Source organism: Lepidochelys kempii, chromosome 2 (assembly GCF_965140265.1).
Source record: "Lepidochelys kempii isolate rLepKem1 chromosome 2, rLepKem1.hap2, whole genome shotgun sequence".
Taxonomy (NCBI): Eukaryota; Metazoa; Chordata; order Testudines; family Cheloniidae; genus Lepidochelys; species Lepidochelys kempii.
In genome coordinates this window covers 69564851-69582489 of record NC_133257.1, presented here as the reverse complement: position 1 = coordinate 69582489, position 17639 = coordinate 69564851, and the positions used below count along the sequence as shown (strand labels likewise).

General features: G+C 43.6%; 1 protein-coding gene across 1 annotated transcript in view; it reads left to right on the top strand.

Moving 5' to 3' along the window:
- RP1 (RP1 axonemal microtubule associated) overlaps positions 1–17639 on the top strand; it is a 295171-nt gene that overhangs the window by 31789 nt on the left and 245743 nt on the right. The window contains exons 3-7 of the mRNA XM_073329615.1: positions 3994–4157; positions 5640–5726; positions 8371–8503; positions 14305–14456; positions 15110–15188. Coding sequence (XP_073185716.1) covers positions 3994–4157; positions 5640–5726; positions 8371–8503; positions 14305–14456; positions 15110–15188 — 615 coding nt within the window. The remainder of the gene's footprint in view (positions 1–3993; positions 4158–5639; positions 5727–8370; positions 8504–14304; positions 14457–15109; positions 15189–17639) is intronic.

Genomic DNA, 17639 nt, shown 5'->3' with positions numbered 1-17639 from the left:
CACGGACTCATACTACAGTCAGAACACTGTCAGTCAGAGAAGCAGTGAACCAAAATGGCTAGGGGAGTTTGCACTTAACTAGTCTCTGGAATTCTCTGAGAAATAAGTTTTGCTGCTGCTTTTAAGCTTCCATTTCTGTCCATGCTCAGTGCAAAAGCCGGGAGCTATGTATGTACTGTAGTTAAACATAGGTTAGGCTATTATTCTGTACCTATGTCTATTTATTTGTGTCCATACAAGAAAATAGCCAGTGCTGTAATCTAAATCCTCCTCATGACTTGGGAAGCCATAACAGAATTACTGTACCTCTTTTTTACAGATGGTTAAATAGAGGCACAGAATGGACAAGTTACATCACCTAAATCACTAATTAGAGGTGGGAATAGAATCTAGGAGCCCTTATTCCCAACTAGTCTTTTACTCTAACCATTTTACCACATGGCTGCAGAAAATATATATCTCAGTATGACCACACCATTTTGTGTGAGAAATTCACTTCTGTTGTGGATTGTAACTGGGGATCTTCCTACACACTTTCATCTGAAGTAAAGCCAATTATGAACATTGATAGTCTCTCTCAGGTCTCTTGCCACTAGACAGTGAGAGCCTTTCATACTTCAGCCCCAAATGTAACAAAATATTTAACCCCAAACCAAAGCTGTTCCAGTGCGGATCATATACTTAGTAAACAACAGGTGATGTAGCAAATGCATATATTCTGCACTGGCTTTGTCACAAAGGAGTTAGCAAACACACCCCTTCCCCCAGCCTCCACTTCCTCCCAAACAGATTATCTCATAATTTTTTTCAGAGTGGAGTCTATATATTTGTAAGGATATAGTTTACATTACACTTTTATGCTTACTAGGGGCCGGATGGCTGACCCTTACATGGGTGCCCAAGGAGAGCAGGGAGGGTGCAAGTAGCTTCTAACGCAAATGCCTCCCACCATGCAGGGGTCTGCCATAATTGTGATACCTGCAGTATCCCTCAGCCAAGAGGTAGAAGAGTAAACTGTTCTCACATGTGCCCAAAGCATTTAAAAATCAGAAGTCAGACCCCCAAAAAAATCACACATTTTTTTTAAAATGTGGTTTTTGGCATGTCTTCTGATTTTTGAACTCCCCCAGCTCACCTGCAATGCATGTGTGACAACAGAGTATGTCTGTACAGCGAGTTGGGGGTGTGACTTTTCAGCTCAAGGAAACCCTGGAGCTAACTCAGATTGACCAAGTGTGCTAAAAGTAGCGTGTGGGTGTGGTGGGACAGGCTAGCCACTCCAAGTACATGCCTAATGCCTTGGACAGGTCTGACGTGTTGGCTAGTCACTCACGCTGCCACGGCTACACTCTGTTTTTAGTGCGTTAGCTCAATCAGAGCTAGCATGGGTATGTCTCCTTAAACTGAGAATTACAGCCCCAGGTTGAAGTGTAGACATAACTACGGTAAGGGAGAGTCCCTGCCCTGAAGAGCTTGCAAGCTAGAGCAAAGCATGGTGAAGTTTGGGAAGTGGGAACTGAAATTGGGACTCACCAAAGTCGGATAAGAAAGGCTATCAGACTTCCATTAGATAGGGACTTTTAACCCCTGCTGATTTGGGCAGAATTCAAACAGGTGACCCATAGGTGACATGCTCTCTTGCTCATTACCAATGTCCTGAGGCATACAGTCCCCCATACATGCTAATATTACACCTTCGAGATTGCAGCTTGCTTTCTGAAAAGAGGAGTTTATGAAATCAAGATCTGACTTACTAACCTAGGCTGGGTCTCCCACTCTTTGGACACAGAGGCACAATCTCCGGCACACTGTTCCTGATCTCCAGCATATACTCAGTTTGCCACACCCAGATCTTACAGGGAGAGCACCCATTAATCAAGTACAAAGAATTTAAAAAGCAACAGTCCAACTATTAACACAAGATCCAGATTCACCTTTAAAAACATTTTGCAATATAAAGTAATTAATTTGCATATTTTTCTACCCCCACCTGGCTCATTAACAGGGCTTGACCCCACAACTTTCCACAGCAGAACCATTTTCTACTTCAAGGATAGGCGCAACTGGGGAGGGATAAACATGCTCTTATCCTCCACGTGGAGCCGCCCGTATAGGGAGCCACAACACATACATTGCCAATGAGTTCTATTTATATTTGTGAGACAGCAGTGACAAGGTTGGGTATCAGGAGCCTTGGTTTCTATTTGTGATTCTGGGAGCTGATTGTGGTATACGGGTTACAGACAACATGAATAAATGTAACAATGTCCCTTGTTGGGTCATCTGCGGGGTGTGAAGCCAAGGCCTCTTGATGTAAAAAGATGAATCTCTATCTCTTCATCTAAAGAACCAGTTCTTAGCCCGGAAATATTAGAAGAGTCACAAATTTCTCTATGTGGTCTAGCTACTAGAGGGGGCATGGAGCCACACTGTATTGGTGTCAATTGCACAAGCCCCTAATTTGACATGTTTCTTCTGAAAGCCTGTGTAGCACAGTAGTTGAGATTGGACTCAGTTATATTAGACCATGGATTCCAGTTCCAGCTCTGCTTTGTGCAAGCTCTCAGTTATCTTATCTGTGAATATGATGAATAATAATTACCTCCAAGGTATGAAACCTTGGCTCAAAATAAGGGCTGCAAAAGACACAGAAATGTCAACAGCAGTTCATTTCCAGTCAGTGGAAGAGCTGGGACTAGTGCACGTGGCCTTGCTGTTTAGTGTGGTTTCTATGACGCTACAGGACACCATGGGGGTATTGCTCACTGCTTCTAAAAATCACATGAAGGCTGCAGCCTTTTGCATCATCACAAGATGGCTTGCAGTAGGGGCCAAATCACATTACCTGCAGCAAATTCATGAGGGTAGGCGGTGGCCACGCTGTAGTTTGGCTTAACTATAATAATCATAGTGTCCCTGAAGTGTCCCTAACCTCTGTTTGCCAGATGCTGGCAATGGGCGACACTGGATGGAGCACTTGATGATTGCTTGTTTTGTTCATTCCCTCTGAAGTACCTGGCACTGGCCACTATTGGAAGACAGGATACTGGGTTAGATGGACCCAGTATGGCCGATCTTATGTTCATAGTGGACAGTTGCTGGCATCTATGGGTTACCGATGTTTTCACCTACATTTCTTCATAGTTAACTGTTTCATTATTTGGACTGCCACTGTGGGTACTTCTACACTGCCCATGGACTTGTGGTTGCAGCGTGGATTGGCATGCCCACACTAACTTTAACCTAGCTAGAATGCCTAGAAATATCAGTGAAGAAGTGGTGGAAAAGGTTCCACAGGGGCTGCATAAACCTGCTGGGGTCCTGGGTACATACTCGTTTTGCTAGCTCACACTGAAGCCTGTGTAACTGTGTCTTCACCGCTATTATTGTTCAAACTAGCTAGAATAAAGCTAGCACAGATATGTTTACACAAGCTGCAATTGCACTTCCAATTGCAGTGTAGACATACTCTGAGAAGGCTGTACTGGTTACTGAAACAAAAATACATAGCATCTGGTTGCTGACTTAATTATTAAAATACATGCTTTTGGTTGAAGAGAACTTTTATAAGAAGACTAAACCAATAAAGATATAGTGGACCTTTATAACTATGGAATTAGGTTGTGTGAAAAAACAAGATGCTCTCCATGTGGATGTAAGGTCACAGAAAATAACTATATGATGCTATATCATATATAATATTATTTGAGAAAGTTCATTCATGAATTAGGCTGTATCGTATTACATATGCACAAAGGAGCACAGTAAAGGATCTGCATTCAGTCTGACTTTTCTGGGTTTTTTTGAATGCTTAACCATGCAAACTGAATAATCACTTAATGGATGCTTTTTTATGGCATATATATATAGAGAGAGTGAGATGTGTATATTTATATTTGTCTGTATGATGTTTAGAATTTTGATTATTGAAACAAATTTTGCCAGGGTGTCATGGGTTCAGGTAATTGTGTGTGCCCTTTTATGTTTTCATAGCTGGCAAATGGAAGGTGTCTGTCCTCACCAGTGATATGCCATCTGCAGGAACCAGCTCACAGGTTTATATTACGTTGTATGGGGATTACAATAATTCAGGGCCTATCTTTCTGTATGGAGAAGAAGAAGAACTGTTTCAGAGGGGCAATGAAGACATCTTCACTGTAAGTAATAAATATTCAGTATCTTGTCTTTATTGTCCATAGTGGCCTACCAGATTACATAAAATGTGTAAAGCTGTGTGATAAAAGGGACAGTCAGTTTTTGTACAGTAGACCGGGAAACAAGTAATACTACTTTTAAATATAGAGATAAACCTAACTGTTTTTCTTAAATGCCAGTTAAGCTCAGTATATTTCAATATCAACTACTGTATATAGAACCAAATAATTAACTGCAAAGGATAGAAAAGCCAAACATTTGGGTTCATTTTTAAGACCTTAAATCTGAAATGAAGTAGTAGGGCTTAGATGGAAGTTAGGTGCCTAAACACCTTTGAGGATCAGGACCTTAATCTCTCTCTGCCTCAGTTCCCCATCTGTAAAATGGGAATAATGATACTTCCCTATCTTCCAGGGGTGATTAAAGACTGCAAGATGCTCAAATAGTACAGTAATGGGGGACCATAGAAGTATCTATGATGGATATTTTAACACAAAATCATTTGCACAAAAACATAATAGACATGAACTCCAAGTGTATCTAGGAGACCTGGAGGAAAAAGAAAATGGCAATAGTACAATAGCAGCCAAATTATCAACAGAAAAGCAAATTTCATTCACTAGCAATAGCTAGTTGACGAACTTCAGAAGCACTGGATGATGCTTCCAAAGATGCTCCGGGGAGCAGGTGGATTAGGGTTGCCTTACAACAAAAGCAAACACAGTTCCTCTTCCCTGTCTTTGTTTGCCCCCCACCCTCACCCCATTTCTCTCCTGCATCTGAGTTTTGTCATGGGAACAACCTTTTTATCGCCCTCTGGCCAAGTCTTGGCTTGGGCTCTCTCCGTTTGACTGGCATGCAAGCAGAGGGGAAGAGAAGGGAAGCCATGCATTTGTCCTTGTGTATCTCTGGGCAGGAAGTTCTTTATTGTTTGCTTCACAAAGTCCAGGGGAGTTAGCATCCAAGGGTTTGCTTCACATGCATCTCTGCAGTGTAAGTGAACTCAGAAGATGAACTCTCCAGAATGCTGTGGTGGGAGTAAAGCAGTAAAGTAAAGTGAGTGGACTAAATCATGAGAAAACTCATATGCCACAGGATGAGAGATGCCCATTAGTAAGTTCCTAAAGCCCAAATGATGCTCTCTCTATTGATAAGAGCACCCTGTTTCACACCTTGCTGCTTGACTGACTTGCATGCAAAGATCACTGAGATCGCTGCAGCATGTTTAGAGTTGGAAGCATGCACCCAGCACTGCCAAGAACTAACCTTCCAAACATAGACTTATAAGATAATGAAAGTAGACCATTTTGTATCAAGAGACGTTGCATTTTAAATGCAACACAATACCTGATTGTTACTGTTCTCCAGGAAACAGTTTTTAAAAGAGGAATGTAACATGCGAGTGATACCTACTGAACTAATTGTTCTTTGGAATTTTTCTTTTAAGGAGCTAGATGCAAATTATCCATTTATTTCCTTTATAGATTGACACTGGAGACATAGGAGAGCTCTATAAAATACGCATAGGACACACTAACTCTGGAAAATCCCCCTCTTGGCACTGTGCAGAGGTGAGAACCCTGAGCAGGAGTTTTATCTTCTGAAAAACAATTGTTGTGCCCAAACAAGCAAAATAAATAATAATAAAAAATCCTGGGAGAAGTATTTCAGTCAGATTCTGATGCTTATTGCATCACTGAGAAAAATATTTATTGTGGGTTGTTCTTGTGAGGAATTTTTGGCAGCCCAAGAGCCATATTGCTAAAGTTTCCCTTTTCAGTTTCTAAGGAGAAAGGATGTCCACTGAATATTTATGATTCTTCTAAATTACAAGTTATATACTGAGTATTCCCATGGTTTATTAGAGGTGTGGTTTGTAGCATAGATAGTATTAGTAATCCCCTAGTTCCATTTCCAACCCTTATTGAGACAAGGTTTGGCCAGTGTGCCCCAGGAAATAGGACGGAGGTCTGGGTGTAAGGATACCTGGTTTCTATTCTCTGCTTTGCCAATTACCTACCGTGTGGCCGTGAGCAAGTCATTTCACCTCTCAGTTTCCTTACCTGTAAATTAAAGATAACAGTATTTAACCTCCTTTAGCACTTTGTGAGCTACAGATGAATAGAGTTTATCATTATAATTCATGTTTGAGGGCAGATTCAGATGTGGTATCAATGGTTGCAGTTCCACTGAAATAAACCTAGCTACAATCTTGTACACCAGATCCATGTATGGGCAGGATTCTTTGACCACATTTCCCTAGTAGCTGCATGCCTGGATGGAGAAGTTGTATAACTACTAGGTTGCCAGGGAGTCCAGGTGGTTCCTTAGCTTCTGGCCTAGGATCTATGGGACATCTCTTCTAGCTCAGTTGCTGACAGTCAGAGTTGAAGTGTTTCCCAACTCCTGTTGGCTTTTGGGCGGCCTGAAGTTTCCTGGCTGCCAGAAGACCCTTTAAGGATTCCGGAAGGCAGGAGCTCATAATGGAGGAGAGCAGCCACTCCATGCCCCCAACCCAAATGCTAGAAAAGATTGGAGGGGCAGGCCACCAGCCCTCCTTAAACTATGTTTGGGGGAAGGGGGTACTAGAAGAGGGGAGAAGCTGTCATCCAGGGAATGGTTATTGATATACTTATTTATTATATACTTATTATTTATTTGGGTCATATATAATCTGACCCACTAAGTGAATCTGCAGGTGTGGGCCCTGCACCAGGCTCGGTGAACAGACCCTGCAAGGTCCGCATTCTGTGTGGTGCATCTATTTAAATTGAGAAACTAAAGAAGTCAGGTAAAAAAGGAAAGAAAAGGTGCTTGGGCTCTTTCTTTTCTCCTCGCCTTGCCTGCGCGCATGCAAGCTGGTAGATCTTAATTAAAATCAATAGCACTTCAGTGTACGCTGTTGATTCTTGGCTCACAAAGCCTGTTTTGTCTACTTACCTGGGCTCATCTGAAATAAAAACGGCTGGATCAAGACCTCAAACCACCACAGCTTTTAGGCAGCAGTCCATCAGCTTTGTAGGGAGAGGCCAATGGAGCAGAATATCTTCTACAAAGACCCCCACATTTTGTGCAGTAGAGTTAACACAGTATTGTTCTTTACTACTACGGAATCTGGGGAGAGGGGAACAACTCGGTAGGCTGGGGAGACAAAATGGTCAGCACTATCTCCTGGGAAACCCATGCATTCTCCCGCAGATATGAAACCAAGAGATCACATTGCATTACTTTTGTGCTGCAAATGTTCAGTAAGGAGCTATATTGCTGGGCAGCCCCACAGAGGTGCTAGCCCTCCCTGCATAAACCCTTACATCTGTGGCTTTCCTTATGGCTCTCCCAGCGTTAAGATGGTTTGAGGTCTATTCATGGCTACAAACACCTCCCTCAAGCAGGGTGCTACCTCGCTTGTGCAGTAAGTGTTCCCCTCCCACATGTTTTTCCACAGGAGATAACAATAGGCTTTGGGTTTTCCAGTTTTCTTCAAGCAAGATTAGAGAGTTTGTTTCACCAGCATTTGTGGTGAACCTCTTGCAGTCACTTTCTTTTAAATATAGTATTCCAGCCCTGGAAGAGTGGGCAGCAGTAAGACTTTCCAATAATTGGGATTCCCTTATATTACAATTAAAGGGACATGTCAGACCAAATGGTGTGAAGCTGCAGTTGGCTCAGCCCAGGAGAGTGGGGAGTGGGCAGAGGTGGCTTTATGTCACCTTTGCACCTCCTTAATCTTAGGTTGGCCAGGGGGATGCTGAGCTGTTGGTGCTACTCTAATATATGGCAGCCTTGGCCAGGTGCCTTTGGGAGAGTCTGCAGCTCAGAATAGTCGGAGCACAAAACACTGATTGTTTCCCTTCCACTCCTGGCGCCCCTTCCCTATTATTTTTCTATATCAGAGGCTGCATAGGAGGGTAGCATAGGACTGCCTATGACATTCCTGCACCACTTCTGCACTGGGGCTATCCCCCAGGGGGGCCTTCATGGCTCCCTTGTGGCACCAGAGCTGCAAACAGGCCAGAGCAAGAGCCAGAATCTGGCTCTTCATCCTAGTTCCAGATGTTGCAATAACATCTGCTAGCACAGAACCCTGCAGCTGTTTGGAGCCCCACTGATGCTAGTAGGACTTGGCACAGGCTGAGAGATCTGTCCCAGCAGAACCGACTTCAGGATTGGAGTCTAAGTGACTTAAACAACTGATAATTGTCATTGCTATTATAGGTGCAATTGCAGAACATTTACACAGGAGAACAGTTTTCTCTTCCTGCCCACCAATGGCTGGCGCAGGACCAGGATGATGGCGAAATCTGTCGGGAGCTTCCTGTTTTGCGACGGGGCCAGCCTGTTCTTCCAGGTAGGTGAAATAATGCGTCAGGCAATTCAAGTTACAAACTGCCACCCGGATAATTCAATTGATTGTTTTTTATCAATTACCTACTTCTGTTTGACAGCTGCAATATGTTTTCTCTGGTCTTTTCCCTTGTGAAGGCTGGGCATGCACAGCCCCTAAGCTGGAGGTGTAACAGGGACGGAACCTGCAATGTCTTTGATCAAATGTCTTGAATTTCAAAAGTCCTTTAGACTTAGGATTGTCTCACTGAGGTTTTACTGATAAAGGCAGCCCTGTTTACTTTCCACCTGGAAACTCAAACAATGGTGAATAAACCTCACAAGGTTTTTTTGTTTGTCTTTTTACTTATAAAAAAGATCAGGAAACAAAAAACATATGTAACTGTCATGATGCCATCACATACAAACCACAAACAGTACTAGGAATATCATGGAAATTGCAGTTTTGTAAATATGTCATATATTTGACTAATATACTTGCTATTTTCTTTTCTGTTACCTGTAGACGTGCATAGACCACACTCATTCAGAGCTGTTTTAATGGGTGTGAGGAGCAAAGCTAAACAATACTTTAAAATGTTCATAAATTTAAGTGGATCTGCTGCTGACTCCAGACATAGACTGGGGAAGTGGGAGATGGGTGACATGGAGGACCAGGAGTCCCAAAGGTGGCATGTTGAGGGGGGCGGTGCACTGGGACAGACATGGGCTGTGAATAGAGGACTGGATGGTATGGAGCTGTGTTATTTGTGTTATCTATGACTGAGCTAAGGTGGGGGAGGAGGCAGAAGGACATGAAAAAGGCATATAGTGTGGGACCCTAACACAATATTTAAGCTTAATCGTACCTGCCCTTGAGGTGAAAGAAAAGTCCTTTCTGTCCCTTTGCATCCAACAATACAACCATATAGCTGGTAGCCATAACCGTCTCAGGGAGGACTATGTAGAAAGGCTAGCCGCATTAACCACAGTGCTCCAGGATTCTGAGTAGGCATGACCATGGTCCCACCCCCATACACTGGATGTTTGCTGCAGAGAAACACCAAAAGGCATGGCTGGCTAAACCCATAAAATAGGTATGGCCATTGCTTCTCTTAAATCCACTCTCCCCAATGCCACACAGGCATTATGCCTGCTCATTCTTCTAAAAGACATGCCATAGTTCAAACAGGAAGTCATTTAGAGAGGTCCTATGGCCTGTGTTATATAGGAAGTCAGACTAGATGGTCACAGTGATTCCTTCTGGCCTTATAATCTATGAATCTGTTGCAGAGATATAATGTCTTTGGGGGCCCCAGACTGTACTTCTTTTCCTACCATCCAAATATTATTAGAGTGGGGGAAAGAGAGGGAACAGACAAGCAAAGTAATCATGGTTAATTTAACAAAAAAAACCCAAAAAAACATACCTCTAAACAGGCTACATTCCTCTCCCTCACAACTCAGCCCTCTTCCCTGACCCCAACAATTCCCAGCTTCAGATTCTATGACCCTAACCCTACTCTCCCAGTTTTCAACCCCTTCCCTCTATATAGATGAGCAGTTCATTCACGAACCAAATAAATGATTGATATCTTGGTTATCAGATAATCTTTATCTTGTTATGCCTTGAAGCCTAGCACCACACTTAAAATAACATCTCATGCTGTATCCTATGGTTGGCAATTTCTCCTTCTTCTCAAATCAGAGAGAGTGAAGAACTTCTAAACCCTAAACAATTCTGCCAACCACATAAAAGAGAGGTCATGATGAAGATTTTGGGTTTCTGCTTTAACTAAAACTTTTCTTACGGGTATATTTCTGCTTCAGAAACAGGCTTTTCACTTCTGAGAGGTTGGTTTGATAACACTGAAGAAGTAAAGAGAACTGGATTCAGTATGAAAGTGAGAGGATCTAGGGGAACTCTTAAATCTGATATTCTGAATGAAAACAGGGATAAGGCACTAGCTGTTGTAATGGCTTTTTGTAATCACAAAAATAAATGTATTCATTAAATAAAACCCAACAGACATTGTGGGCCTGACTTTCAGTGGAGCTGAGCACCTTCTGTTTTCATTGACTTCACTCGGACTTGTAAATGCTCAGCACCTCTGAAATTCAGGTACTATTTGAATCTTATGTTTACTGTATTTTGCATCTATTATAGGCCAAGCAGGTAGCACCATCTATACTTAAAGTTGCCTGACATTTCCCATTATAACACCCTGATTCACAAGCTCCTTTGCAGTTTCCCTGCTGCTCTGGGAAAGGAATAAACTGTGTCAGGTCACTACCTGTCATAGTGTGTGCTGTCCGATATACCTCCTTCCACCCCTGCTGCCCACTTGTGAGAGGTGAGGACAATGTAATGATGCTCTGGAGCTGGCTTACCTCGATTCCTGCCCACTCTGCTGCCTAAGAATGCCTTATGCAGCCTTACTCCCGTGTACCACTGGGTCATGATTTGTCCCTAAATGGAACAGACCCCAACGGAATCTTCATTCCCCTCAGATGTCTGCCTTCGGCCTCAGTGACTGTAACAGCAGTGCCACCAGGGGACTATCCTATCTAATTCCCTTCCCCGGTTCCTGACCAGCTCAACTGTTACTGAGACCTTCCTGAGGAAATGAAGTCCCATTGGGTTGGCCTGAAGGATGCTGAGAAAAGCTTGGGAAATGACGCATTGTTACACTTGGAATGAAGAGAAAGCAGCGATTTCTCCTCCTTCCCCCACAAATAAACATGTTTCAGCAGTATCTGTTCAGAAGCAGAAGGGCATGAACGCTATTGTACTTCTGTAACCCTTCTGCCAGGCCAAGTTGATAGCAGCAAAGGCCGGGTTCAGTACACAGGGGTTCTCTCTCATCAAAGCAAATGCAAAACTGGCTCGAGCCCCCACCCAGTGACCTGGGAAAATCTTACACACTCCCTGGGCACCTCAAAGAGGCAATACTTCCCCTCTCGCAAGCACAGAGTCTCGGTGTAGCAGAGAATCTTTAATAACATGAGGTAAATGACATCAGCATTAAATTGGGGAAACACCACAACTAGGGTTCATCAACCAAACCATGAGCAAAGACCCACCCCAGCAAATTGGGCCACATCCTTTCCCTCAAATTCTTGAGTCCCAGAACCCAAACGTCTCTTGAGTCCAGCAATCCACAAATCACCCAAAGTTCAAAAAGTCCAGCCCCAGAGTTCAAAAGTTCATCTGCAGAGTGTTGCTCCCCAGTCTAGCTAAAATGTGCCTGTGTGTGGGGTGAAAGAGGTAAGGGGCACCTTACCTGTCCTGAAGCTGACTGCCTCACAGGGCTCTGCTGTCTCACGAACGGCTCCGCTCCACCATGACCGGCTCCGCTCTGCACAGCTTGCCGTCTCACGAACACTTCACTCCGCCGAGTCACGGACAGCTCTGCTCAGCTCGCCGTCTCACGAACATGCCGCTGTCTCACGAACGGCTCCACCCTGCACAGCTTGCCTCGCCGTCTCACAAACACTCCGCCAGCCTATCCACGAACAGCACAACTGCACTCTAGTTCTTCCGGCTCCCCACTACTTGACACAGTGCTCAGTGATTCCAGCTCTCAGTGATTTTAGCTCATAGTAGGGGAGCCTTAGTGCTGGTGCACCATAAGGCCAAAGTGAATTCAGCACAGTACCTGTAGCAAGACTCTTAATAGACCCAAAATTAGCTCTGACATTCCACAGTGGAGAGAGACAGAGGTGCAATTGGTGTTTCAGGCCCTCACAAAGGGGCCCACACCACCAGGTATAAATACCTGTCTCAAGCCTCTCTCCATTCACAGAGTTTTGGAACCCATGTCCCTTGCCTAGCGAGTGCTACTTAGTTGATGGCGAGTCCCTCCATCATAACAAAAGGCCAAGTACAGTTCCAAGCACAGTTCCCATAATCAGGGTAATAACAATTTATTCTTCCCGCCCCAATAACAGAGACACTGGGGATCCCACAACAGCCAAAGTGACCATTTGGGCAGTTATGGCCTCATTCTAGGCGGGGTGGGTGTGCCTATGCAAATGAGATCAGCCCCTGAAGTTCTTTTCCACAACTTGTCACACCTCACCACCAGATGTCAGGGTGGAGCTCATCCTGATTCTGCTTACACTTCAATGGTAGCAGAATCCTCAATGTCTCTCACAAATGGCAGGCCAATTTTCAGCTCCTGCATCAAGGAGGCAGGCAGCATCGGAATATCTATTAGCACCAGCAACCGCTGCTGGGGGAGACAAATCATTATTTGCTATTTATATTGCACTAACGCCTTCGAGTATGCCTACGCTGCAAAGAAAAACCCACAGTGCTGAGTCTCAGAATTCATGTCAATTGACTGGGCTCACGGGGCTCGGGTTGTAGAGTTAAAAATAGCAGTGTAGATGTTCAGGCTCAGGCTGGAGCCCAGGCTCTGAAACCCAGAGGACCTCAGAGCCCAGGCTGCAGCCTGAGCCCAAACATCTACGCTACTATTTTTAGCCCTGCAGCCCGAGCCCTGAGTCAACTGACTTGGGCTGTCATATGGCACCATGGGTTTTTTATTGCAGTGTAGACAGATGCTTAGAGGCCTCAGTCAGGTTCATGACCCTGTTGTATTAGGAGCTGTACAAACAGAAGGTCTCAAGTCAGAAGAGCTTACAATCTGCAAATGGCAAAAGAAGCTTCCCAGTCAGAGGGCTAGAGGCGTAGATGGCAGAATGTTCACATTCCCATACGCACGCAGCTCATGTCTGCACACATGCCCACAGTAACATCTTCGACCATATCAGGGATTGGAGCAATTATTGTCTTAATTTAAAATGTTCTCAACCATAGGCTGTCGACTGCCCAAAGTCCATAGAAAATGTCCTTGATCCAAAAATAAAACAAAGAAGGGAAGATGGCAGTGCCTAGAGGATAGAGTTAAGGTTGTTTTGGATGCCTGAACAATGTTATTCTATACTCTCAGCTGTTATCTTTTCTTTTATATTTAATCTTAATTTTGAATTATCTGGTTTTTAATGTCACTGCCTTTTTTTTCAGATTTATAACTGCATAAATATAGTCCATAAGTTACCATTCCCAATCTTAACTACAGTTTAACAGTGTTTTGCCTGGGAGTTTTATTTTATGTCATATTACATATTTTGTATTAAACACCCAAAGGTGTTACAGTTTTCATTTATAGCCCTTCCCTTCCCTCCCAAATTTACAAAGTGATTAAAGAAGATTCCCCATTAAATGCAATAAAGGAATAATCTACTATTATTATTGCCTGAAGCACTGAAATATTAAAGCAGTGAAGCATTCTTTGATGCTGTAAAACGGAGACAATGGTGCTAGAATTTATTTTTTAACCAGTGCTTTTAAAGGGTTGATGGCTGCTGTCTGGCATATTTGTGGTCTGACTGCTTATGTTGACACTAATCTTGGATTTACTTTGTTTACTTTTCTGCTTTATAATGACTGTAAGTGGTGCTGTAGGACAAAGATATATTGTTGTGCATTTAGAGTTGATTTTCAATTTGCATTTGCCACTGGGAATACCAACCTGGGGTAAACAGCATGCACACAAAATCAAAACAAGTTTGTGTGTCACTTTACTTAATATTAAATGGAATTTTTATGAACTGAAAATTACGTGATAGCTGATCCTTGATACAGATGTATTTGGACTATATAGTCACTCTGCTTTTCAATTGGATATTGAATTGATATTGATATCAACTGTAGTGGTATTTGCAAAAAGAAAAGGAGTACTAGTGGCACCTTAGCAACTAACCAATTTATTTGAGCATAAGCTTTCATGAGCAAAACCTGTCTTCTTTTACTGTCAGTGACTGTATATGAGGTGCATGTGACAACAGGAGAGCTGTGGAATGCCGGAACAGAAGCTGATGTCTATATTTCGATCCATGGGGAAGAAGGCGATACAGGCTCGAGACAGCTACTTAGGTCAAAGAAGCCTAGGAAATTTCTAAAAGGACAAGTGAGTGACAAGAAGCATACGTCCCGATCCATTTGTCTGTCCTTTCTAGCTCTCTACCTTGTAAGATCTGAGGCTGTTACAGGCCAAGGTAGGACTTACACTAACAAAAATCACTGGTAGACTGCAAAGTTTGTAGAAAACCTGCACCACTAAGCCAAAATTATTTTCTAAACATTTGCATTGACATTTTGGGGAAAATTATAATCCATAATAATTATTGTGTAGGTAAAGTGCATACCATTTCTTAAATTTCTTAATTATTTAAATAATATATATGAAGAGAAGAAATAACTTCAGTAAAATACATATTTTACTATATTCTGATATTAAGTTATATTACAATTTGTGATTGTTTTGTTAACTAAACTTTGGGCTAGTTTCTGCTCTCCTCACTCTAGTAATTGCGTTGATTTCAATAGGACTACACACATAAACGAAGTGATCAGGATTAGCTCTTTAATCATAATCGTTGGTCCTGGAAACCAACTTTGCTTGTCTGCTTTGACATTATCATATATTATTTCATAGAGCATATTGGGATGCTCATGCTTCATAGAAGAGTTTCACAGGTTTTCTACAGTAGGTTTCATGTGTCCCATTGGATGGGGAGTTCTTTTAGAAATTTAATTGCACTTTTCTTGGCTGGTTTGCAGACTGACCTCTTCCTACTTGAAGCTGTGCACCTTGGAAATTTGTATAAGATTGTTATAGGACACAATGGACTTGGATCAGGTGAGAAATCGCTACATATAATAACTGAATACTGACCACAGCTTTCTGTGAAATTAGAGTAGGTATTTATAAAATATTCATATGAAATAATGTGACCAAGGTATTTTATGGGGGGAGGCAAAGGATTCCAAGAATACCAGTCATTAAAATGAAAAGGTTACATTTTGGTACCATCACAAATTCCAAATAATCATCCTTAACCTCTATTGTAGTCCAAATAATTGTATTAAAAATTTACTTTTAAAAAAAGGGTACTGAACATTATAATTCTGTCATTTCCCTTTGAAAAAAATTAATTTGTTTATCTTTTCTGCACTTTGAATATTTCATTGTACAGTTTATATTCTGTATGTCTTCCAGAGATGGGCTATCGCTGTAAATGAAATTTATTAGTATCATTATTATTTAAATTGCAGTAGTGCCTGAAAGTCCCAACCAGGGATTTGAGGGGCATTGTGCTAGGTGCTGTACACACAGTTAATGGAGATATGGGCTATGAACCAAATTGCCAATAATCACAAGACTTGGATTTATTTGATGCTGAATACCAAACTCTATAACACATCAATGCTAGACAGTCTGAGCCAGAGTGTCTCGTAGAGGTGTCAATTTATTTTGTCTTGAAATTTTAGATACAGGCAGTAATACAGTTAACCTCCCCATCTCCCTTCCCTCCCCCCCATCCCTCCAATGTGTACCCAATATCACTCATTACTAGATCATCCCACATTAATTCACTTGTGGAGGACATCCCAACCCCTCTCCATATGGAAGGAGAGAAGTGGCACTTCTGTCACACAGTCTCTCTGGTTCATTGGCCTTACACAGATGCCCCTGGATTGGAACTCATCAAGTAGAGAGCCTGGTGACTTTTGGGAGAGGAAGGGGTGGAGCACGTTAGATGAGATGTCTCTTTCCATAGTACTGTTCCCTCTTTGCTCCCAGATTTTCACATGGAAATCCAGGAAAATCGTGAATGGGAGCTGTGATATTTTGCTCTGGATCCCTTCTTTGGCTTCTTCTAAGCTGCTGAGAAAGGACCCAGTTAATGATTACATAGTTGTTATTGAACCAGGCTGTTAAATGGAAGGGAGACCACAAGAAAGTAGCCTCCCAGCAATTCCTTTTCCTACGGACACATCCCTAAGAACCACAGGGTTAGAAGGGAAAAACCCGCTGTGGGGAAAATCCTTGAGTTCTTCTTCAAGTGCTGTCCCTGTGGGTGCTCCACTCTAGGTGTAAGTGCGTCCCAGCGCCATTGATGGGTAGCAGTGCCTGGTCAGGACGCAGGAGCTCAGTTCATATCTCCCGTCTCGTTGGAATCTTCCTGAGTAGCTGCGTCCCGCACCCTCCTCAGTTTCTTCTCAACCGTCCCCAGCTGCCTCCGGGCAGTGCTGCTTCTCTTCCCTGGTCTCTGTAGGAAAAAAGTAACAAAGAATATAGAAATAGTTATTAGTTACATCCCAGTTGTTTCCCTTCCTATAGTGTAGTTACATAGTTATTGACTTAGTTAAAAAAAAACAAACAAAAAAACCCAAACAAACAACAAAAACTTTTTGCTTCAGGCTTGTCTCTTGCTGAGACACTCTCCCCTGCCATTTCCAATTCACAATGCCAGGGGCTTCAGGATTCAAAAAGTGTGTTTCCTGTCAGGACTCCATGCCATGGTCGGACGGGCATGCACATTGTGTGAAGTGCCTCGGGGAAACCCACATCCCTGCAAAGCTGTACGAGCCTCAAGTCAAGGGCTCGGCGCGATAGGGACCTGCAGCTTAAAAGGCTTCTGATGTAAAAATCCCTGCAGCCGCTTCCGGAGATGGGGAAAGTTAAACCCGCTCCTACACGGTCCCTGGCCAGATCTGAACCAGTTGGGAGCGCTGCTTCACCCTCTCTGGAGCAGAGGCAAGAAGCACAGCAGTCTCACGGGAGAGACTTCGACAAGGGTAAAGGGCCTCCCACGAGATCCTTACCCTCTGTGCTGACAGCGCCACAGGCAGGTGCCTCAGCTCTTCCGAAAGCCTCAGCCGCGGCTCCCGCAGACCGCAGAGGCAGGAACCCGACCTCCCGTCCCAGGAAGGTTTCCGTGGCACCGAGTGCCTCAGTGCTAAAAATAGCCACGGTGCCAGCTGCGCGCTCTGCCCCGGTGCCGACAAAGACATCAGCACCGACCTCCTCTGTGCTAAAAATAGCCGCGGGGCCGACTGCGCGCTCTGCCCCGGTGCCGGGAAAAACGTCGGCACCGAGCCTGCCTCCTGCCCCGGCACCAGCAGCGGACCCCCTGCAGGGCACCTCCAACAGACCCGCAGCACCACTTTCACTTTCACTTGCTAACGCGCTAGAGCACAGTCCAGGCTCAGTGCAGTCCGGGGAGCAGGAGCAGCAGTTCCTCACTGAATGTGACCTCTCAGTGCCACCTGAGCCTAACTCTCCGCTCCTGGATACACAGGGCTC